At 41.0% G+C, this 21,574-nt stretch overlaps 1 protein-coding gene across 6 annotated transcripts in view; it reads left to right on the forward strand.

Annotated features, from left to right (window-relative positions):
* Nucleotides 1-626: 626 nt before the first annotated feature.
* Nucleotides 627-21,574, forward strand: part of LOC149145359 (uncharacterized) — a 36,393-nt gene continuing 15,445 nt past the window's right edge. The window contains exons 1-4 of one of the 6 annotated variants that reach the window (XM_089446909.1): nucleotides 628-780; nucleotides 890-971; nucleotides 1,088-1,114; nucleotides 1,309-1,371. In XM_089446909.1, coding sequence (XP_089303035.1) covers nucleotides 930-971; nucleotides 1,088-1,114; nucleotides 1,309-1,371 — 132 coding nt within the window. In that variant the 5' untranslated portion in view covers nucleotides 628-780; nucleotides 890-929. The other 5 variants (XM_089446908.1, XM_089446911.1, XM_089446912.1 and 2 more) reach the window with 5 other exon arrangements.

Below are 21,574 nucleotides of genomic sequence, written 5' to 3' on the forward strand. Positions count from 1 at the left end.
TTTGGATCCACGACTGCCTTTGGAAGGCAGCTGCTGGGTTTGCGCCTCCCCGAAAGAGGAAACAAATGTTGAGATTTTTCTAGTTGCCGTCAAGATTTTGCTTAACATTTGGAGGCTGAGTGTCATATGAGTGCCCTGGTTTGTTCAATCCAACAACAATTTCACTGTAGGATGAGAAACCGCTCCCTTCGCCGATATTTACCATGAATAGAATGATGAAAAAGAAACCAATGATTTAGAAACTATGATTTAAACATGACTATAATTTTATAGATAAACTATGATTTAAACATGACTATAATTTTGTAGATCCCAATGATATCTATTCATTTTTAAATATTATCATCATAGTTTTAATCATTACTATCCTAGCTACAATGCATAAGTTAGGAAAAAATACAAGATAGTTACTAAACAATAATGTTTCAAAATCTTCCACAAAATTGATTTTAATAATTTAAAAAAATATATATTTAACTCATTTAAAACATTAAAATAAATATAGAAAAATTGTAAATAAAATTTCAAATATTACCAAATCACTTATACGAAAAAAAACGATTCAAATTCAACATTTCAATTAAAAAAGGCTCAAGAATATATCTCATCAATTAATTGACAACTTAGTGCTATATTGCTTCCACGCACTATCGAGTTTTTTCCACATTTTCTTTTCCATTTCTCTGTCAGCACCTTTTAATATTATGGGTTTATTTGATAAATATTTTTCAACCTGGTTAATGTGATTACAGGAGTGAAGTTTAGAACTATTTTCTTGAGGTTCGCTATCACACCCTTCAAAATTTATGAGAATTGTCATTTGAATTCAATAGCATTATAACGTTCTGTAGGGAGTAAGCTATTATTCGTCTGTGTAAGGTAATTTCAGTGGGACTAAGAGGCCGAAAAAACACCAGAGCATAGCAACCATGGCGACCACCAGAGTACAGAGGATTATGACCCAGCCCATTGTAAGCACTCTTTCTCATATTCCCGCTCGTTATAAATAAATTTCTTGTTTTGTTGCTTTTTTTTTTCCTAGACGTCTCTCATCCTTGTTTCTTCGTTTTTTTTTTTCTGTGTACAGAATCTCATTTTCCGCTTCCTGCAAAGTGTGAGCTACCCCCACCCGCATTTCACGGTTTTTGCATGTATTTCGTCTGAAATGTCTGTTCTTTCATTCTGGTTTGGTCAGAAATGGGGGTTTCAGCAGATATATAGATGGCTTAGGGTGTTTCCGATAATGTGAACTGGGGGAATCTGAGTTTAATTATGTGTATATTTGTTGCTGTTGAATTTGATATGCAGAAAGCTCGCATTCAGATTTGGCTGTTTGAACAGAAAGATATGAGGATCGAAGGTCGCATCATTGTAAGTTGAACTGGTTTCTTCATCTTCTTGTTTTTCTGGAAATTGTTATCTTCGGGCTTAGTGTTTTAGTAGCTCTGAAAATCTATTTTACTGAATATTTCGGAGGGTTTAGGGTTTGTATATTTCCCAGGGTTTAGGGTTTAGGGGGATTCCTTTTAATCATTCCAGGAAGTTTGATTGCAAATCTTGTCTCGTGAGAGTAAAGTGCTTTGTAGTGTAATCTTGGAAGGGCCAAGGGTTATAGAAGGTTTTGATCACGTTCGTCTGAATGTAAATAATTGCCATCAGGTTTTAGGCTATACATTTTGGTTAGTTGCCTGAGTTGGCTGTGTAGCATTCTGCCAATTTTCTTTCAATTTTGGCAATGTCCACTGGAGGTATTGTTTTCTTGCCACTTGTAATTAATCGATTGTATTGTGTTTGGATGCTCCTAAAGTGTTCACATACCTGATATAGGCATCCTGACCAGGTACTTGAGGAACATACCTATTTTTAAACCAATAAAATTGTTTGACAACATATTTTTTCTGGTCGCAATTGCTTGGTAGTTTCAGTAACTCGTAATGAGGCAATACTGGTTGAATTAGGTATAAACTTATAAGGTCAAAATTCACCATCTATGCTTGTGAGGTTTTAGTTTTTACTCTAGCAATGTCGCTGAGAACTGTTTTTCTATATCTGGTTTTGGTGAATATCACTGACAGTGTTGAGTTAGGTTTCACGTTGTATGCATCATAAGGCCTTGCAATTATAAATTACTGTAAATATATTATACACTCCTTTTAGATTTAGTATGAACAATGATGTAACCATACAAATATCTGATATGGTCTCAATGGGAAAAAACTGAAGAAAACCAGGTGGAAACTGTTAACACCCAGGTTGTTCCCTATGACTCCCAAGGGAATACGGCCGGGGTAACCACTAACCAATCTTTGGATTACAATGCCTAGCCACACTGTAATCAGAGAGGGCTCTCTCTTTATAATTTGTCTCTGTTCTGTGGAGATTTTAGGCTAGATATGAAATGAGGGTGCTTAGTTTTATGCTTTGGTTGAGGGATATCTTTCTGTACTTGAAGTGTGCAATCTGCAGATGAGTTTATTTCATTGGGCAATGGAGTCTGTGGCTACAAATGTTTAGAAACCTTGAAATGATTTACTGAAATTACAGGGCCATTTAAATACTTCATATAACAAAGTTAGATTATGATGGTGACATGTGAACAACCAGTGAAAAGCATTCAAGAATTTTCCACTGAGCTGGGGTGTGGGAAAGAGATAGATGCCTCAGGAGCAAACTTGAATTCCTGAAAATATTTATCACAGTGAAAGATATAGCTAGAAAGTGTAGCAATTAAGAATTACACCTCATTTACTCTATTTGAAGAAAACATTTATAACAGCTTAGATTGAGTTCAGGGTAATCTATGATCAAATCCTGGAACTATTCTTTTACTTCGCCATTAAGTGTAAAACTCATAAACATGAAAGAAGATGAAAGACTAGAAAACATATAACACAGAGTTTTAAAGAAGACTTATTGTGCTATGAAACATGCAGGAATCCTGTAACATTCAGCCAGCCACCACAGTGCATCAAGGAGCACAGAGCTTTGGAAATTCCATCCACCTTTTGTATTATTTCTCTGAGAGTTGTACAGCAACGGAAATATAGAAATGAAATCAACAACAACCCTTGCAAAAACATGCAAAGGGGACTTTATAGAAATGTTTATACAAAAATATCTCAGGCATTGAGTCATCTGAGAGAGAAATATCTTCATTACTTCGTACCGAAAAGTAGAAAAGAAGTTATTACAGCTTTGAATGCAACATAACTGCTCTTTAAGTCTGTCAGAGGATATTTTGACCTTTGGAGGTCACTGAGTCGGTTGGAACGCTTTGCTTTAATGCTGGAAAATGTGCCTTTACGTTTGCTGCGCTGTATCTTCTCGACCTTGCCACCTGTGACTGTGCTTGCTACTGTGGTGACCGAATAGCCCTGCTGAGTTGGCTCAGCCTTTCATCTTTCCTTTGTATGCTGATCTACCAAAATTTTCCCTGTGTATGATCACTTTTAAATTTGCAAAACTTGACATTACAGGTTCTGGCTTGATAATATTAGCTGTGTCAATTTGTTCCAGACTTCCTGTGTGGGCAATTGGTGCTTCACAATTGCCTCTATGGTTTCATCTGCTTCTGTATATTTATAGAAATTTGGAGGCACATCGAACAGATGATTGATCTCGTTCATGATAAAAAACAGGTTTTCCACCCTATTGTAGAGAGTCTGCCCTGATGCTGGCCCTGATTCTGCTGAAGTGCTGGGCTGTCCTGCAATTTGACTTGCAGCAAAGGCATTGACCCTTTTAGCATAATTTTCATGGGTAAGCGGTCTTCCCACACTGCTTAGTATGCTGGGGAGGCCTCTGTTTTGTAACACCTGAAACCTGTCCATGAACCTGTTGATTTCGGTCTGCATATCTTGGGTTCTCCTTTCTAATGTTCCAACCAGGTTTCTTAATGTCAGGACCCTTTTAACCATTGAGATTGTCTCAGTCCTGTGAGCAATTCCCATGGTGGTCAGTTGAGAGCTTGTCCTGTTATTCAATATGTTGATCATCCTATTGGCAGCATCAGGCATGTTGCCAAGGCTTGCTCTTGCTCTGTGTATCTCCCTATTTGCCTTTGTAATGAGTGCTGACTGTTCATCTATGGTCTCAATGAACTGCCACTGATCAGTAATGGACTGGCCAATATTGGCCCATAGGACTGTTTTGAGCTCTGCTGTCACCTTATCTAGTGTGAGCTCTTTCTCAAGCTCAGTTATTCTCTTTTTGAGAGCTTTTGTATCTCTTTCCTTCTCAGCCACATTCTGTTTGCTTTTATCATACCTTTCATTTACTTTAGCCAAAGATTCCTTGGCTTGATTAAGCTCTAACATTTGAGCTTCCAGGACTTGAATCTCATTCTGAAGCTTCTGCATATCCAGACTATGAGTCTGCTCTGTTGTTGGTGCAGCTGTCGATGTAGTTGGTGCTGTAGGTTCTGTTTGCTGAGGAGGAGGAGCAGTAGTTGGAGCAGCTTCCTCAAGGTTGATTACTTCAGGAGGAGGCTGGGAGGTTTGACCTTCTTCTCTTTGTTTCAAGGCTGCCTGTAATGCTGCCTTTGCAGCCTCCGATTCTCCTAGCTTTTCTTGAGTTTGGATTAGCTGCTTGTACAGAGATACCAACAAGGTTGTGGCCTCTTGATCATGTCTTTGCTGGGCAACATCATCTGTTTGAGGGTGAATTGTGGCTGGGAGTTTGATCTTTCTCCTCAAAGCTGCCCTGTCCGCATCCCTCAATTTTAATATCTCTTGTATGCCCTTGATATCTTTGGGATCATGCCCAATCTCTATGATGATGTCTTCTAAGGACCTAATTCTGTTGTCCTTTGCTTGAGAGGATGCTTTCTCCAACTCAAGCTGAGCAGCTGTGTTGTTAAGGCTATTTTGTAGCCTGTAGTTATCCAATGTTTGGTCTGCCAGGGAAGCATAGACCATCTCACCCGTTTGCTTATGCAGTTCTATTTTGTCCATTGGGTGGATATCCTTGGCAAGGACCTCCAGGTTAGTCCTCAAGTAGTCAGAGGCAGATTGGGGCTGCACTGCTGTTGGCATAAAATGACTCATGATCATTTTGCCTTCCTGCACATCATATGCAGACATGAGTCTTTGTTGATTGGTGGGAGCCATGTTTAACAGATGGTTATACAGCTGTATCTTGATGGGCTCATTTCTCCTCTTAATGTCGATGAACTGCTGTTTAATGCTGAGTCCACCTTCCCTTTGCTGATTTGAGGAACTCACTTCTCCTCCCATTGCTCTATCCTGTTCCTGTTGAAAGGAACTTGCTGATGCTTCCCTGTTGGGTGGGACCATACTAAAAGACTGTCCCATTGGCATTTCTTCCTCTGAGAAGGGATTGATTCTCTGTCTTTTCTCCCCATGAGTTGCTGATGTTGTAAGGGGAGTCTCTCTGTCCCTTTTCCTGCTTGTATCCTCCTTTTGTGGAGTTTGGAGGATTGATGCCTCAGCTGAAGTTTCTTGCCTTGGAGGCACAGTTTGTTCAGTGGATTTAGGGGCTTCCACTGTTTGCTCTTGCTGGACAGGCTGCTCCTGTCTTTGTTCTTCTTGCTGTTGGTGTTGTGTTTGTTGCTGCACTTCCTGCTGCATCATTTCTTCTTGTTGTTGGACTAGTGTTTCCACTTGCTTTTCAGTCATAGGAGGTGGCTGTTCCATCTGCTTTTCTTTGCCTTTGTTGGATGTCTGTGGAGTATTCATGGCAGCTTGCTGATGTGTTGTTGAGGATGAGGCAGCTGCTCCAAGTTGTCTTTGATATGAGAGGGGGACCTGTCCACAAGTTTCCAAGTCAGCTTCTTTTTGAATATTTCTAGCCTCTCTTTCTAGCAGCTCTTCACTAGTAATTTCCTCTTCTAGGGTGCCCTTTTTCCAGCTCAATGCATTGGCATACTGCTCAATCTCAGGCAGCCTCATATGTGAATAGGTACCCAATTTGTATTTTATCCTCCTGAGGGAAACAAAATGATTGGGGTCATAGGGTATCCACTCAAAACTAGTTTGCAGTTTGAGGGCCTCTAGGATACTATTTGCCTCTTTCCATCCCTCCTCTCTTTTGTTATATAGGAAAGGGCCCAGCTGGCTCCTTACCTTCAACTGTGCCTTCTTGTTCTTGCTTTGGAAGTGGAGGTAGTCGACATTCCCAAATTGCCTGAAGTATTCTAGGGCAAAAAGTCTCATAGGGACATACCTTGGCAGCCTATAAGGCTTCAACTCACAGCCATATATTCTGATCACTGTGTGGTGTTGGTAAAAGTACCAATTACCAATGCTGTAGGTTTTGGAGAGATGGAGAACTCTCCTCATGTCATCAGTTAACCTTGGAGGAGAAACACCATACAATAATGTCATAGCTGGATGAATGAACAAGTCTATGAACTCACAGTATGTGTATGGTGATACAGAGGTGCAATGAAAAACTGAGGTCCAAAACACAACTGATCTTGGATTCCCCTGGGCATTAACTCGCTTCAGGGGAATGAGGAAGCTGTCTGGTTGATAAAACAAGAATAGATGGTAAATGTATGAAGTGTATCTGAACAGTCTCTCCCTTTGCAGATTCATCAGCTGATCATGGATCCTATTTGCGATATATGTGGCATAGTCATAATGTACAGCTGGAGGCTTTCCAGGAGAGAATATAGACAGCATTGCCATTATACTATCATCCACATCCTCCACTCCCCTGAACCCTAGGACATAGCTGATCAAATCCACTAGCATTTTGCCCAATTCATTTAAGTATGCATATCCAATAGGAGGAGTTCTGATGGCTTCAGAGCTTGTTTGTATGAACAACTGATTGATTTTGATGATCTGGTCATTTGACAACTTAGTCCCCTTCTTTATCAAGTTCTGCATGTAGAGGGGGGTCAATGGTTTTGCAGCATCTCATTTAGGCTCTCTGGGGTGATATGGAACAGAATTGAGCCTGTGGGGCTGAGAACAGCTCTTTGGCATGGATCATAGCACTCCTGGCATCTGTGGATCAATTCTGGCATAGGATTTACCTGGGGGAGGTTGTAGATGGGCAAGTTTGAGTCCCAAATGCCTAGGATATCAGCTCCACTAAGGTGCTGGGCTTTCAACTCATTTAGCATCTGAATATTATATTTAGAGCCTAATGGAAAATAGTCTAACATCTGATAATCCACATCTCCCAGAGCTTTCCATTCTAACTCCCTGTGAGGGGTATTGAGAGGCTTGATGTTCAGTGCAATTGGAGTTTCCATGGTCTATTAAGCTTCTGACTTGCAGGTGAACTGGTTGAAATAAGCAGAACAACACAGAGGTGATTCCTTACGATGAAAGTGTGAATTTTAAGGACCAGAGGGTGAATTGAGCACACAACAATTGAAATACTGTTTAACGGATTGATAAAAATAAATAGCAGGGCTGACCAGAACTTTTCTAAGGTGAATTTAGCCAGCAGAGGTTTCTAGCTCACGATTGCGCGAGCTACCTGTGAATTCAGGTTGTTTCAGTCAAATGCAGGTTTCGTAAACTGTTTGTTGCCTTGCCAGAGGGAAATAGGTACAGGTTACTGGATACTAGACGGTGAATTCAGTGTTTTAACACTCCCTTAACAGTTTGTTTGTAGAAATTTGGATAAAAACCAGGTGCAGAGAATAATTTCGAGAAATACCTTGCGGATTGCCACTGACAGTTGCAAATGCAGGTACGACGGAGGCGCCCGCGGTTTCAGAGTCGAACGGTGCAGGTTGGCGCTGGTATGGTCGTCAAACACATGCAGGAACAACAACAGTCTCTTTCGGCAAAAGTAGAAAAAACACGAAATTTTGGCCTAAAAATAGATTTTTGTCATATTGGCGCCTTTTTGGGATGACGTCAGCATGACGTCATCGGGTGGGGTCGGAGTCGGATGACGTCATCGGGTGATGTGGCAGGTCCTGGTTGGTCCATGGATATGCTGAAGTGGCGGACATGTCAGCGAAGGGACGGACGAATGAGGTGATGCGACGGCGGGGTGGCGGCGACGTGGCTCTGACGTGGGCATGACATGGGACCAGCAAAACCGGGCGGTAAGTGAAACAGTGGTAACGGTTTTCTCGGACCGCTTACCATACGGCCCCAGTTTTGTCAGAGGCCGCTCCGAGAGACTGAGAAGGTGACGCGTGGCCGAGGACTGACGTAACCCTTCGTTAGTTTCTCGGGCGCTAACTGTCGGGCGTGGGGACCAACCCGATATGCATAAGGGCCGTCCGATCAGAGGTGCTCGATCGGATGGCTGACGGGTTGATGAAGTGATCGAGCGATACGGAAGGGGGCGGGATTTAAAAAATGTATTTTTTGGGATGCGCGCTTAACGGAAGATCATTGGGGTATGAAGAATTTCGATGGTTTTTTAATATATTTTCAATAAAACCAATATAGCGCCCGAACCATTGGAATCATAAAAATGGGTTTTTTATGAATAGTTTTGTCAAAATGCGCCCGGTGCTTAGACTTTGGATAAAGGAGAAAAGTGGGTTTTTAGAGTATTTTTGCCAATGAAGCGAGTTAAAAGGACAAAAGGGGTTTTTTAGCAAGGTTTTTGGGGATTTTTTGGGTTTTTCTAAGCAAAGGGAAGGTGAGGGCTTAGGGGAAAGGTTGTTGCTCATAACCAGAGGTTAGAGCAGCCCCAGGACAGGGTTGACCATAGTCCCAGGTGGACTAAAGTCTCCCTTTAGACAGACATATTTAGCTATAATGCTAAAAGGAGGATATTTATAGAATGTTTGGGGATTTATACACCATGGTGTTAATAATACTAGGGAAAGGGTAACATAGGGGAATTACATACTAGAGTTAGAGTTAATATGGGGGAATATGTGAATGAGGGGGAAAATCACTAAGTTTACTTGAAACTTACTTAGTTTAGGGAGTAGATCAAAATGAAAAGAATTTTTAGACAAGAAATGTGGCTTTTCAATGAATAAAACCACCATCAAACCTCAAGTCTTCTAAGCAATTCAATTGATGAGGGGATGTTAGTAATGAGTGGGAAAAGGGATAATTGGGAAGTTAGACATGCTTCTTTGTTTTTCTTTTCTCATCTTGACCATCAAGGTTAAATCTGAAATGAATACCACTTCTGCAACCCCATTTACTTACCCAGCTATTTTGCCTAGCATTTTTTGTTTCTTCTTGAAGGGTGCATTTAGGCTTGCAGACCCTTACTTGCCTTTTCTTTTCTTTCGCTTTTTCTTTTGTTTTTCTATCTACTTCTACCCTTATTTCTTCCAAGGTCCCAGATTAAGCTGTTGGGAGCCTTTTCTTCTCTACCTGAACTACTTGTCTGCCAAGATTAAACAGTTTGGACAGACTCCTTTCTCTATTCTACAACTGAAAATTTAAAGCATGACATGATCCAGTTTAGACTGTTGGATCATCCATCAAAATTTGAGTCCCCATCAAGCTATAAGCACAGATTGTATTCTTATGGAAATATGTGATCTTTGCATCATCAAAGCAGAGCATATTTGGACCTTTTCATTGCCAATCATGAAATATGAAACCTATTGGTATAGGTAGCTAACAGTGGCTCCACATGGGGGTGGTGTTTCATTTGAAAGACCAAGAACAGCAGGTCAGATTGCCTTGCTCCTTGACTGCTCTTGCCAATCCTGAAGTTTGCTGCTTTGAAATGCCAAAATTGTGTGCTTCTCTTCTTGGTAGACCTCTGATTCTATTCACCTTTCGCTGGCAGTTTAAGAAAACTTTGAGAAATTGCATTTTTACATGTTGACAGAAAATAATATATACATCTGGATATGTACAAGGAAAAACTCAGGCTGCACTTATGGGTGATATTCAAAATAGTGCTTCAGCATCCTGCCATTCACAGGACCTTCATCCAAATCAGTTTCATTGAGACTCTTAAGGAAATAAGTGTTGTTTCCTTGTACTGCTTGGACAGCAAATGGTCCTCTCCAAAGGGAATCAAATTTTCCATGTTTTCCCTTATCCTCTCTTCTTGAATCCCACTTGAGGACTTTGTCACCAATATTGAAATCTTCTGCCTTAGTTCTTCTATCAAAGGCCTTCTTTAATTTTTCTTGTAGAACTTGAACTCTGCTGAAAACTTGGTCTCTAGTTTGCTGTAAACATATGATCTGATTGATTCTTCTTTGCATATCATTTGGTTCGGCTTGGCTTTCTTGAAGAAGTTTCATAACAGGCACTCCTAGTGATGAAGGAAATTTGGCCTCTAATCCATAAACCAACTCATATGGGCTGGTCCCAATTGATCTTTTGGTTGTTAGTCTATCTGCCCATAGGGCATTCACAAGCTTCTTATGCCAATTCTTTTTGTTCTCTTATAGTACTTTCTTTATGATGTTTACCAGACTTTTATTTGATGACTCAGCAAGGCCATTTCCTTGGGGATAGTATGCAGTAGAATGGCCCAAAGTGATGTGAAATTTATGGCAGAAGTTCACCATTTTCTTGGATCTGAAAGCAGCAGCATTGTCTGTTATTATTTTGTCAGGACAGCCAAATCTAGCCAATATGTTGTTTTCCAAGAACTGAATGATAGTGGAATCATTTGCTTGTCTGCATGGAACAGCTTCAATCCACTTGGTGAAGTAGTCTGTGGCTGTTAAGATCCATCTATGTTGGCCTGAAGATGAGGGATGAATTTCCCCAATGAAATCCAAGCCCCATTGTTGAAAAGGTCTCTCTGTTGCAATAGGCCTTAAGGGAAGTGGCAGCAACTGTCTCTTTCCCTCAAACACTTGACGTTTATGACATGAGGTGGTGAATTTCTTGACATCAGAGAACATGGTGGGCCAGTAGTACCCAGCCCTTAGTATTTTATCCACAGTGGACTTCCAGTACAAGTGTCCACCACAGTCACCTGCATGAAATTCCTTTATGATATTGTCAGTTTCATTCTCAATTAGGCAGTTTAGCAATATTCCTTCATGGTTTTTCCACAATAAATTTCCATCCATAACACAGAATTTAGAAGCTTTCATTTTTAGGAACCTACATTTAGTTCTGGACAATCCTGGGGGAGCACACAGGTTTTGCAATACATAACATATATCAGAGTACCAAGGGGATTGTTCAAAGGCTACATTGATCTTTGGAGTCGCCAGCTCCGGTTCACTGTCCAGCTGGTTAATGTCTAAGGCTTGGAAATTTGCTTCTGTCATTAATTTAGCCAAGCCTTGCCCTTTTATTAGTTTTGTAGGTTTTATCTCAATATCAAATTCTAAGATGTTGGCAATCCACTTTCCTCTTCTGCCCTCTAAATTTTCTTGGGTGAGAATGTCTTTGACAATAGGACTTGGCACATATGCTATAACATGGGAATAAAGGATATAAATCCTAAAGTCTTTAATGGCTTTGACTAAAGCATAAGCTTGCTTTTCCATGATTTGATACTTTAAAGGTGCATCTCTAAGAGCTTTGCTAAAGAACGCAATTGGCTTCTCATTTCCTTGGTCATCTTTTTGCAATAAAACAGCAGCAATAGTATGCTGGGAGGCAAAAGAGAAAATGATAAATTCTCTGTCAAACTGAGGATTGGTCAACACTGGGGTTTGGGTAAGGGCCAGTTTTATACCTTCAAAGGCTTGATTGGCTTCAACAGTCCATTTGACTTTTGAATCTCTCTTTAGCATGTTATTTAACAATCTGATTAGTTCTGCTAAGTTTGGGATAAACCTTCTCAAGAAATTGATTTTTCCCAAGAATCCTTGCAACTCTTTGACATTTCTTGGGTGGGGCATTTGTAGGATAGCCTGTATCCTATCTGGGTCAATTCTAATGCCATCTTTAGAAATGATGTGGCCCAATAGCTTACCTTCCTCTAAACCAAACAGAGATTTCTTGGGATTCAAGGAAATTCCATATTTTCTGCATTTTAGGAAGATCTGTCTCAAATGTTTTATATGTTCTTGGTCTGATTTTGAGAAAGGTGTAAGGTCATCTAGGTAAATGACAAGGAAGTCATGAATCTCTTTGGAAAAAGCAATATCCATTGCTCTTTGAAAAGTTGCCCCTGCATTTTTCAGTCCAAAAGGCATCTTTACATATTTGAAAGTTCCCCATGGGGTAGTGAATGCTGTTTTGTCTTGATCATCAGGGTGCACCAGGATTTGATTGAAGCCTGAAAATCCATCCAGTAATGAGATCCTTGAGGCCCCTACCACTCTTTGGAGAATGTGATCCATCTTGGGTAAGGGATAGTTGTCTTTGAGGGATACTTGGTTCAGATTCCTTAAGTCCACACACAACCTTATTTCACCAGTCTTCTTTCTTGTAGGGACTAAGTTGGAGATCCATTCAGAGAATCTGATTGGTGCTATGATGCCTGCATTGAACATTTTCTGTACTTCTTGTTCCATTGCTGGGAGAAGCATAGGATTGATTCTCCTCAATTTTTGTTTAAAGGGCTTTTGATCAGGTTTGAGAGGGATTGTATGCTGGATAACAGAGGTGTCATAGGACTTTAGGTCCTCATAACTCCATGCAAAGACATCCTGGAACTCTTTAAAGAGGTCAATGTATTTAGGCTTTTGATCAGGAGGTAAAGATGCAGACAATTTAATTATTTTGGGTTTGTCAATTGTACCTATGTTGCATTCTTCAATGGCTGCATTTAAGGGCTGCATTTTTGGTTTTCTGGGGATATCATTTGAGTCAAAGATGTCCTCTAGTGGAGTTAGGCCTGTTGGTAGAAAATTGTCTTTCAGCTCTATGATGTCAGTTTCGGCATTGGCCACTTCCTCACAATTGATTGATTGAATTTGCTGAATGTTGTCCTTATTGAAAATAGTTGGATTTAGCATTTGTTTTGCTGTTCTAGGTGATATTGGGTGAGTAGTTTTCTGAAACTGTATTTGTGATGGACTTGCTCTTTCAAGTATTTGTGATTGACTTGCTGTATCAAGTATTTGTGATTGACTTGCTGTATCAGTGTCAATATTTAATCCTGCAAATTCTTGTTGCAGAGTTAAAAAATGGTTTATTTGCTTGTCATCCTCAAATACTTGCCAATCATTAACATTGTTTGGAATGGAGGGTCTGTGTTTTACCTCAGCTGTAAAGCAATGATGGGACTCAAAAGGCAGCTTGCAGGTACTTGCAAAGGTGGCTAAACTATGAGCATGCAGATTGTGGGTTCTAGGAATTTTAGTGATTTGGAATTCAGAGAAAAAGTTTAGTACCTCAGCAACAGCAGACCTATAAGTCCTTAGTCTTTTGTCATTGGTGACAAAGTTTCCCTTCACTTGTTGAATAACTAAATCTGAATCACCCATGATTGAAACCCTGGCAGCTTGTAAGAACTTTACTAACTTGAGGCCTAGTAAAAGAGCTTCATATTCTGCCATATTATTAGTACATCTGAAGTTTAATCTATAGGCTCTGCCTTCTGCATGACTATTTTCTTTATTGTGTACCCAAACTCCAGCTCCTGCCCCTAACTTGTTGACTGAGCCATCAAATTCAAGGAACCATAGAATATCCTGTTGGGAAGGAGATTTAATGATCTGTTCATGGGCTGGCAATGTGAGTAGAAGTTGTGGTTTTTCCTTTAGCTTGTCTTCTAGGACAGTTTCATCATTTGATTGGGTATGCTTGGTATTTAGAACAGCAGCAGTATCTAGTGTTTGATTGACTGTTGTTTCATTGGAGTCTTCCTCTTGTATGAGTACCTTGGTTTCAACCTCACCTTTTGAGGGAGTTGTGCTGTTATTGAAGAGAATATATGAGTCTATGTCTGAATGGACAGCATATATGGGAAAGTTTTGAGGCTTTTCTTCACTGCTGACCATGTATTTCATGAGTGTTTCTCTGTACAGTCTTTTTGGTTGCCCAAAAACAAAGATGGTGGCATATGACATGTCTAATTGTAGGGAACCTTGGAGTTTAGCTCCCTAAGATCTTGATAACAGCATCCCATACTTAGGTGGAATATCAGCAACTACCACATCCATTAGGATTGTCTTGTTTGGGTATTGAACCAGAGACACACATAAATCTTTTATGAGACCCAGACACTTGACTTGGCTGGAGTCAAAGGAAAATAGGTCCTTGTATGGTCTTGTTATGTCTAGATTCAATCTCTCCATGACTGCTTTTGGCATAAGATTGTGAGAGGCACCTGAGTCAAACATTGCATTATGTAGTATTTTATCATGAATTTGTAAGCTGACATAAAAAAGTAATACCCCTGTGGCTACCGTTTTTCCATCCACTTCCGGGCCAAACAGTAATTCTGGGGTGTCATCCAGCACATTGACATCATCTTTGTTGCCAGTGAGTTGAAGGGACTTTTTGATCTGTAGTTTATAGATGTCATGCTTGGCTAGTTCTGAGAGAGGAATTGCTATCTTTAGTTTGCCAATTTCAGTTTCTAAGTCAAAGGGTTTTTCAGATTGGGTCTTGGGGTTATGGATAACAGTCCTTTCCTTGTTTATTAAATCTTCTTCTTGATTTTTATCTTGACTTTGGGACTTGCCTCTTTTACTCATCTCTTGGGGAGAATCATTTAAATTAGGTTGAGAAGGTGAAGTGGCCACAGGCTGCTGTTTTAAGGACAGTGGTTCAGTGATCTCTTCAATAATCACTTCTTCTGCAGGTGAATTTGTTTTGTCACTAGGTTCTGTGACTATGACTCTTTCAGGCTGCTGATTATCCTTTATCTTTTCAGGCTGGTTTACATTCACAGTTCTGCTCCTCAGCTTGTATTGTTTATGGACTTCATAAACAACAGTGTCATAGCCTTGTTTAAAGTCAAAGGATTCACCTGATTTAGTTTGGAACAGTTTGATTTCATCATCCTCATGATCTTCTTGTGTTAAGAAAACTTGACTTTCACCATCTAGACCCATTAAATTAATCTCAGGATCTTCATTGGGTTCTGTTGATGTGGAAGTTTCTGCATAATTTTCTTGGAAAGGGGGTCTTATGTCTTGGTCAGCACTGGCCTTGCCAACATTTGGGTTTTGAGTTCTCCTGAAATTTGGATTCCTAGGAGGGTTGTTTTGTGGTGCTTCCCATGATGATTTTCTTTCAACCGATTCCACTCTGTCACCTAATCTTTTCATTCCATTAAGTATTGCATCCAGCTTCTGATCAAAGGCAGAGGGTTCCTCTTTGAAAACAGTCCTCTTTTCCAACCTTGCCCTGTTTCTTTTGGCAATTAGGTTGGCTTCCACTGTAACAGCAACCCTTTGGGCCTCTGCAAGGGATTGAGGATCTCTTTCCTTCAACTGATAGGCCATGTCAGGGTCAAAACCATCAGGGAATTTGTACAAAGCTAAATCAGGAGGAGGTCTTAAATTTTGTGGGATCGCGTTATATACATTGTTAAATCTTGCACAATACTCCAAAACAGTCTCTTGGGGACCTCTTTTGATAGTGTCATATTCCCCAAGTATGTGCAGAGGATCCTTCTTCTTCTCCCATCTGCTGGTAAAGGCTTGATACAGTTCATCAGGAGTTGTGATGGAATTTGCATTCAGGGATCTAAACCAAGTTCTTACATCCCCAGTTAGGCTTTGAACAAACATCCTCATTCTGACACTGTCATCATCTATTTCATAGGTCTCAAAATGGTCTTGCATCCTTTTGGCATGCTGGACAGCTGTCAGAGGGCCATTGGAGTCAAAATATGAGATTTTGGTTTGGTAATCTTGGGGTAGAGCTGCAGCATTAGCTGGTATCTGCAAGGGTGCATATCTGTTAGCCATATTTACAGGGTTTAGAGGATTAACAGGGGCAGCTGGGATAATAGGAACAATGGGTACCACAGGGGTGACAAGTAAGGGTGAACCTAGAGTGTTGGTCAAGGGGATATGTGCAGTGGATGAAGATGTGAGAGGAGGACTTTGAGATGTGGATGGTGAACTAGGGGAATTAGGGGTAGACTGGAAAAGGACCTTGCATGGGGTAGAGATAAGGCTGGGATGATCTGAATCTGAGGTTAGATCAGCAGGCTGCTCCTGCCTTTGCTGCCTCCTAATGTTTCTAGGGATGGTATTTGGATTATCAACAATGATGGGTGGATTAGGGTCAGGATTTGCCCTAGTATGCCTCGGATTTTTCTTGGGAGCCAGCTTCTAACTGTTTTTGGATTTTAGAGGAAGTTTTTATATCTGCAAGGACTGGATAAAGATTTTGGAATGGCTATATATATTTCAAAGCTGAGATGAAGACTCACTGAAAAAACTCTTCCCTAAAACTGTCAATGTGACACAGAAACAGTTTTGAAGGCCTCCTGACTTGTTTCAGGCTCGATTTCCGGCTTTGAGAGATGTATAGAAATTGGAAAATCCTAAGAAGTCCCCAGCGGAGTCGCCAATTATGTTAACACCCAGGTTGTTCCCTATGACTCCCAAGGGAATACGGCCGGGGTAACCACTAACCAATCTTTGGATTACAGTGCCTAGCCACACTGTAATCAGAGAGGGCTCTCTCTTTATAATTTGTCTCTGTTCTGTGGAGATTTTAGGCTAGATATGAAATGAGGGTGCTTAGTTTTATGCTTTGGTTGAGGGATATCTTTCTGTACTTGAAGTGTGCAATCTGCAGATGAGTTTATTTCATTGGGCAATGGAGTCTGTGGCTACAAATGTTTAGAAACCTTGAGATGATTTACTGAAATTACAGGGCCATTTAAATACTTCATATAACAAAGTTAGATTATGATGGTGACATGTGAACAACCAGTGAAAAGCATTCAAGAATTTTCCACTGAGCTGGGGTGTGGGAAAGAGATAGATGCCTCAGGAGCAAACTTGAATTCCTGAAAATATTTATCACAGTGAAAGATATAGCTTGAAAGTGTAGCAATTAAGAATTACACCTCATTTACTCTATCTGAAGAAAACATTTATAACAGCTTAGATTGAGTTCAGGGTAATCTATGATCAAATCCTGGAACTATTCTTTTACTTTGCCATTAAGTGTAAAACTCATAAACATGAAAGAAGATGAAAGACTAGAAAACATATAACACAGAGTTTTAAAGAAGACTTATTGTGCTATGAAACATGCAGGAATCCTGTAACATTCAGCCAGCCACCACAGTGCATCAAGGAACACAGAGCTTTGGAAATTCCATCCACCTTTTGTATTATTTCTCTGAGAGTTGTACAGCAACGGAAATATAGAAATGAAATCAACAACAACCCTTGCAAACTCATGCAAAGGGGACTTTATAGAAATGTTTATACAAAAATATCTCAGGCATTGAGTCATCTGAGAGAGAAATATCTTCATTACTTCGTACAGAAAAGTAGAAAAGAAGTTATTACAGCTTTGAATGCAACATAACTGCTCTTTAAGTCTGTCAGAGGATATTTTGACCTTTGGAGGTCACTGAGTCGGTTGGAACGCTTTGCTTTAATGCTGGAAAATGTGCCTTTACGTTTGCTGCGCTGTATCTTCTCGGCCTTGCCACCTGTGACTGTGCTTGCTGCTGTGGTGACCGAATAGCCCTGCTGAGTTGGCTCAGCCTTTCATCTTTCCTTTGTATGCTGATCTACCAAAATTTTCCCTGTGTATGATCACTTATAAATTTGCAAAACTTGACATTACAGGTTCTGGCTTGATAATATTAGCTGTGTCAATCTGTTCCAGACTTCCTGTGTGGGCAATTGGTGCTTCACAATTGCCTCTATGGTTTCATCTGCTTCTGTATATTTATAGAAATTTGGAGGCACATCGAACAGATGATTGATCTCGTTCATGATAAAAAACAGGTTTTCCACCCTATTGTAGAGAGTCTGCCCTGATGCTGGCCCTGATTCTGCTGAAGTGCTGGGCTGTCCTGCAATTTGACTTGCAGCAAAGGCATTGACCCTTTTAGCATAATTTTCATGGGTAAGCAGTCTTCCCACACTGCTTAGTATGCTGGGGAGGCCTCTGTTTTGTAACACCTGAAACCTGTCCATGAACCTGTTGATTTCGGTCTGCATATCTTGGGTTCTCCTTTCTAATGTTCCAACCAGGTTTCTTAATGTCAGGACCCTTTTAACCATTGAGATTGTCTCAGTCCTGTGAGCAATTCCCATGGTGGTCAGTTGAGAGCTTGTCCTGTTATTCAATATGTTGATCATCCTATTGGCAGCATCAGGCATGTTGCCAAGGCTTGCTCTTGCTCTGTGTATCTCCCTATTTGCCTTTGTAATGAGTGCTGACTGTTCATCTATGGTCTCAATGAACTGCCACTGATCAGTAATGGACTGGCCAATATTGGCCCATAGGACTGTTTTGAGCTCTGCTGTCACCTTATCTAGTGTGAGCTCTTTCTCAAGCTCAGTTATTCTCTTTTTGAGAGCTTTTATATCTCTTTCCTTCTCAGCCACATTCTGTTTGCTTTTATCATACCTTTCATTTACTTTAGCCAAAGATTCCTTGGCTTGATTAAGCTCTAACATTTGAGCTTCCAGGACTTGAATCTCATTCTGAAGCTTCTGCATATCCAGACTATGAGTCTGCTCTGTTGTTGGTGCAGCTGTCGATGTAGTTGGTGCTGTAGGTTCTGTTTGCTGAGGAGGAGGAGCAGTAGTTGGAGCAGCTTCCTCAAGGTTGATTACTTCAGGAGGAGGCTGGGAGGTTTGACCTTCTTCTCTTTGTTTCAAGGCTGCCTGTAATGCTGCCTTTGCAGCCTCCGATTCTCCCAGCTTTTCTTGAGTTTGGATTAGCTGCTTGTACAGAGATACCAACAAGGTTGTGGCCTCTTGATCATGTCTTTGCTGGGCAACATCATCTGTTTGAGGGTGAATTGTGGCTGGGAGTTTGATCTTTCTCCTCAAAGCTGCCATGTCTGCATCCCTCAATTTTAATATCTCTTGTATGCCCTTGATATCTTTGGGATCATGCCCAATCTCTATGATGATGTCTTCTAAGGACCTAATTCTGTTGTCCTTTGCTTGAGAGGATGCTTTCTCCAACTCAAGCTGAGCAGCTGTGTTGTTAAGGCTATTTTGTAGCCTGTAGTTATCCAATGTTTGGTCTGCCAGGGAAGCATAGACCATCTCACCCGTTTGCTTATGCAGTTCTATTTTGTCCATTGGGTGGATATCCTTGGCAAGGACCTCCAGGTTAGTCCTCAAGTAGTCAGAGGCAGATTGGGGCTGCACTGCTGTTGGCATAAAATGACTCATGATCATTTTGCCTTCCTGCACATCATATGCAGACATGAGTCTTTGTTGATTGGTGGGAGCCATGTTTAACAGATGGTTATACAGCTGTATCTTGATGGGCTCATTTCTCCTCTTAATGTCGATGAACTGCTGTTTAATGCTGAGTCCACCTTCCCTTTGCTGATTTGAGGAACTCACTTCTCCTCCCATTGCTCTATCCTGTTCCTGTTGAAAGGAACTTGCTGATGCTTCCTTGCTGGGTGGGACCATACCAAAAGACTGTCCCATTGGCATTTCTTCCTCTGAGAAGGGATTGATTCTCTGTCTTTTCTCCCCATGAGTTGCTGATGTTGTAAGGGGAGTCTCTCTGTCCCTTTTCCTGCTTGTATCCTCCTTTTGTGGAGTTTGGAGGATTGATGCCTCAACTGAAGTTTCTTGCCTTGGAGGCACAGTTTGTTCAGTGGATTTAGGGGCTTCCACTGTTTGCTCTTGCTGGACACGCTGCTCCTGTCTTTGTTCTTCTTGCTGTTGGTGTTGTGTTTGTTGCTGCACTTCCTGCTGCATCATTTCTTCTTGTTGTTGGACTAGTGTTTCCACTTGCTTTTCAGTCATAGGAGGTGGCTGTTCCATCTGCTTTTCTTTGCCTTTGTTGGATGTCTGTGGAGTATTCATGGCAGCTTGCTGATGTGTTGTTGAGGATGAGGCAGCTGCTCCAAGTTGTCTTTGATATGAGAGGGGGACCTGTCCACAAGTTTCCAAGTCAGCTTCTTTTTGAATATTTCTAGCCTCTCTTTCTAGCAGCTCTTCACTAGTAATTTCCTCTTCTAGGGTACCCTTTTTCCAGCTCAATGCATTGGCATACTGCTCAATCTCAGGCAGCCTCATATGTGAATAGGTACCCAATTTGTATTTTATCCTCCTGAGGGAAACAAAATGATTGGGGTCATAGGGTATCCACTCAAAACTAGTTTGCAGTTTGAGGGCCTCTAGGATACTATTTGCCTCTTTCCATCCCTCCTCTCATTTGTTATATAGGAAAGGGCCCAGCTGGCTCCTTACCTTCAACTGTGCCTTCTTGTTCTTGCTTTGGAAGTGGAGGTAGTCGGCATTCCCAAATTGCCTGAAGTATTCTAGGGCAAAAAGTCTCATAGGGACATACCTTGGCAGCCTATAAGGCTTCAACTCACAGCCATATATTCTGATCACTGTGTGGTGTTGGTAAAAGTACCAATTACCAATGCTGTAGGTTTTGGAGAGATGGAGAACTCTCCTCATGTCATCAGTTAACCTTGGAGGAGAAACACCATACAATAATGTCATAGCTGGATGAATGAACAAGTCTATGAACTCACAGTATGTGTATGGTGATACAGAGGTGCAATGAAAAACTGAGGTCCAAAACACAACTGATCTTGGATTCCCCTGGGCATTAACTCGCTTCAGGGGAATGAGGAAGCTGTCTGGTTGATAAAACAAGAATAGATGGTAAATGTATGAAGTGTATCTGAACAGTCTCTCCCTTTGCAGATTCATCAGCTGATCATGGATCCTATCTACGATATATGTGGCATAGTCATAATGTACAGCTGGAGGCTTTCCAGGAGAGAATATAGACAGCATTGCCATTATACTATCATCCACATCCTCCACTCCCCTGAACCCTAGGATATAGCTGATCAAATCCACTAGCATTCTGCCCAATTCATTTAAGTATGCATATCCAATAGGAGGAGTTCTGATGGCTTCAGAGCTTGTTTGTATGAACAACTGATTGATTTTGATGATCTGGTCATTTGACAACTTAGTCCCCTTCTTTATCAAGTTCTGCATGTAGAGGGGGGTCAATGGTTTTGCAGCATCTCATTTAGGCTCTCTGGGGTGATATGGAACAGAATTGAGCCTGTGGGGCTGAGAACAGCTCTTTGGCATGGATCATAGCACTCCTGGCATCTGTGGATCAATTCTGGCATAGGATTTACCTGGGGGAGGTTGTAGATGGGCAAGTTTGAGTCCCAAATGCCTAGGATATCAGCTCCACTAAGGTGCTGGGCTTTCAACTCATTTAGCATCTGAATATTATATTTAGAGCCTAATGGAAAATAGTCTAACATCTGATAATCCACATCTCCCAGAGCTTTCCATTCTAACTCCCTGTGAGGGGTATTGAGAGGCTTGATGTTCAGTGCAATTGGAGTTTCCATGGTCTATTAAGCTTCTGACTTGCAGGTGAACTGGTTGAAATAAGCAGAACAACACAGAGGTGATTCCTTACGATGAAAGTGTGAATTTTAAGGACCAGAGGGTGAACTGTTTAACGGATTGATAAAAATAAATAGCAGGGCTGACCAGAACTTTTCTAAGGTGAATTTAGCCAGCAGAGGTTTCTAGCTCACGATTGCGCGAGCTACCTGTGAATTCAGGTTGTTTCAGTCAAATGCAGGTTTCGTAATCTGTTTGTTGCCTTGCCAGAGG

This window comes from Pinus tabuliformis, chromosome X (assembly GCF_031772625.1).
Source record: "Pinus tabuliformis cultivar Carrire ecotype Pingquan chromosome X, CPIR1, whole genome shotgun sequence".
NCBI lineage: Eukaryota > Viridiplantae > Streptophyta > Pinopsida > Pinales > Pinaceae > Pinus > Pinus tabuliformis.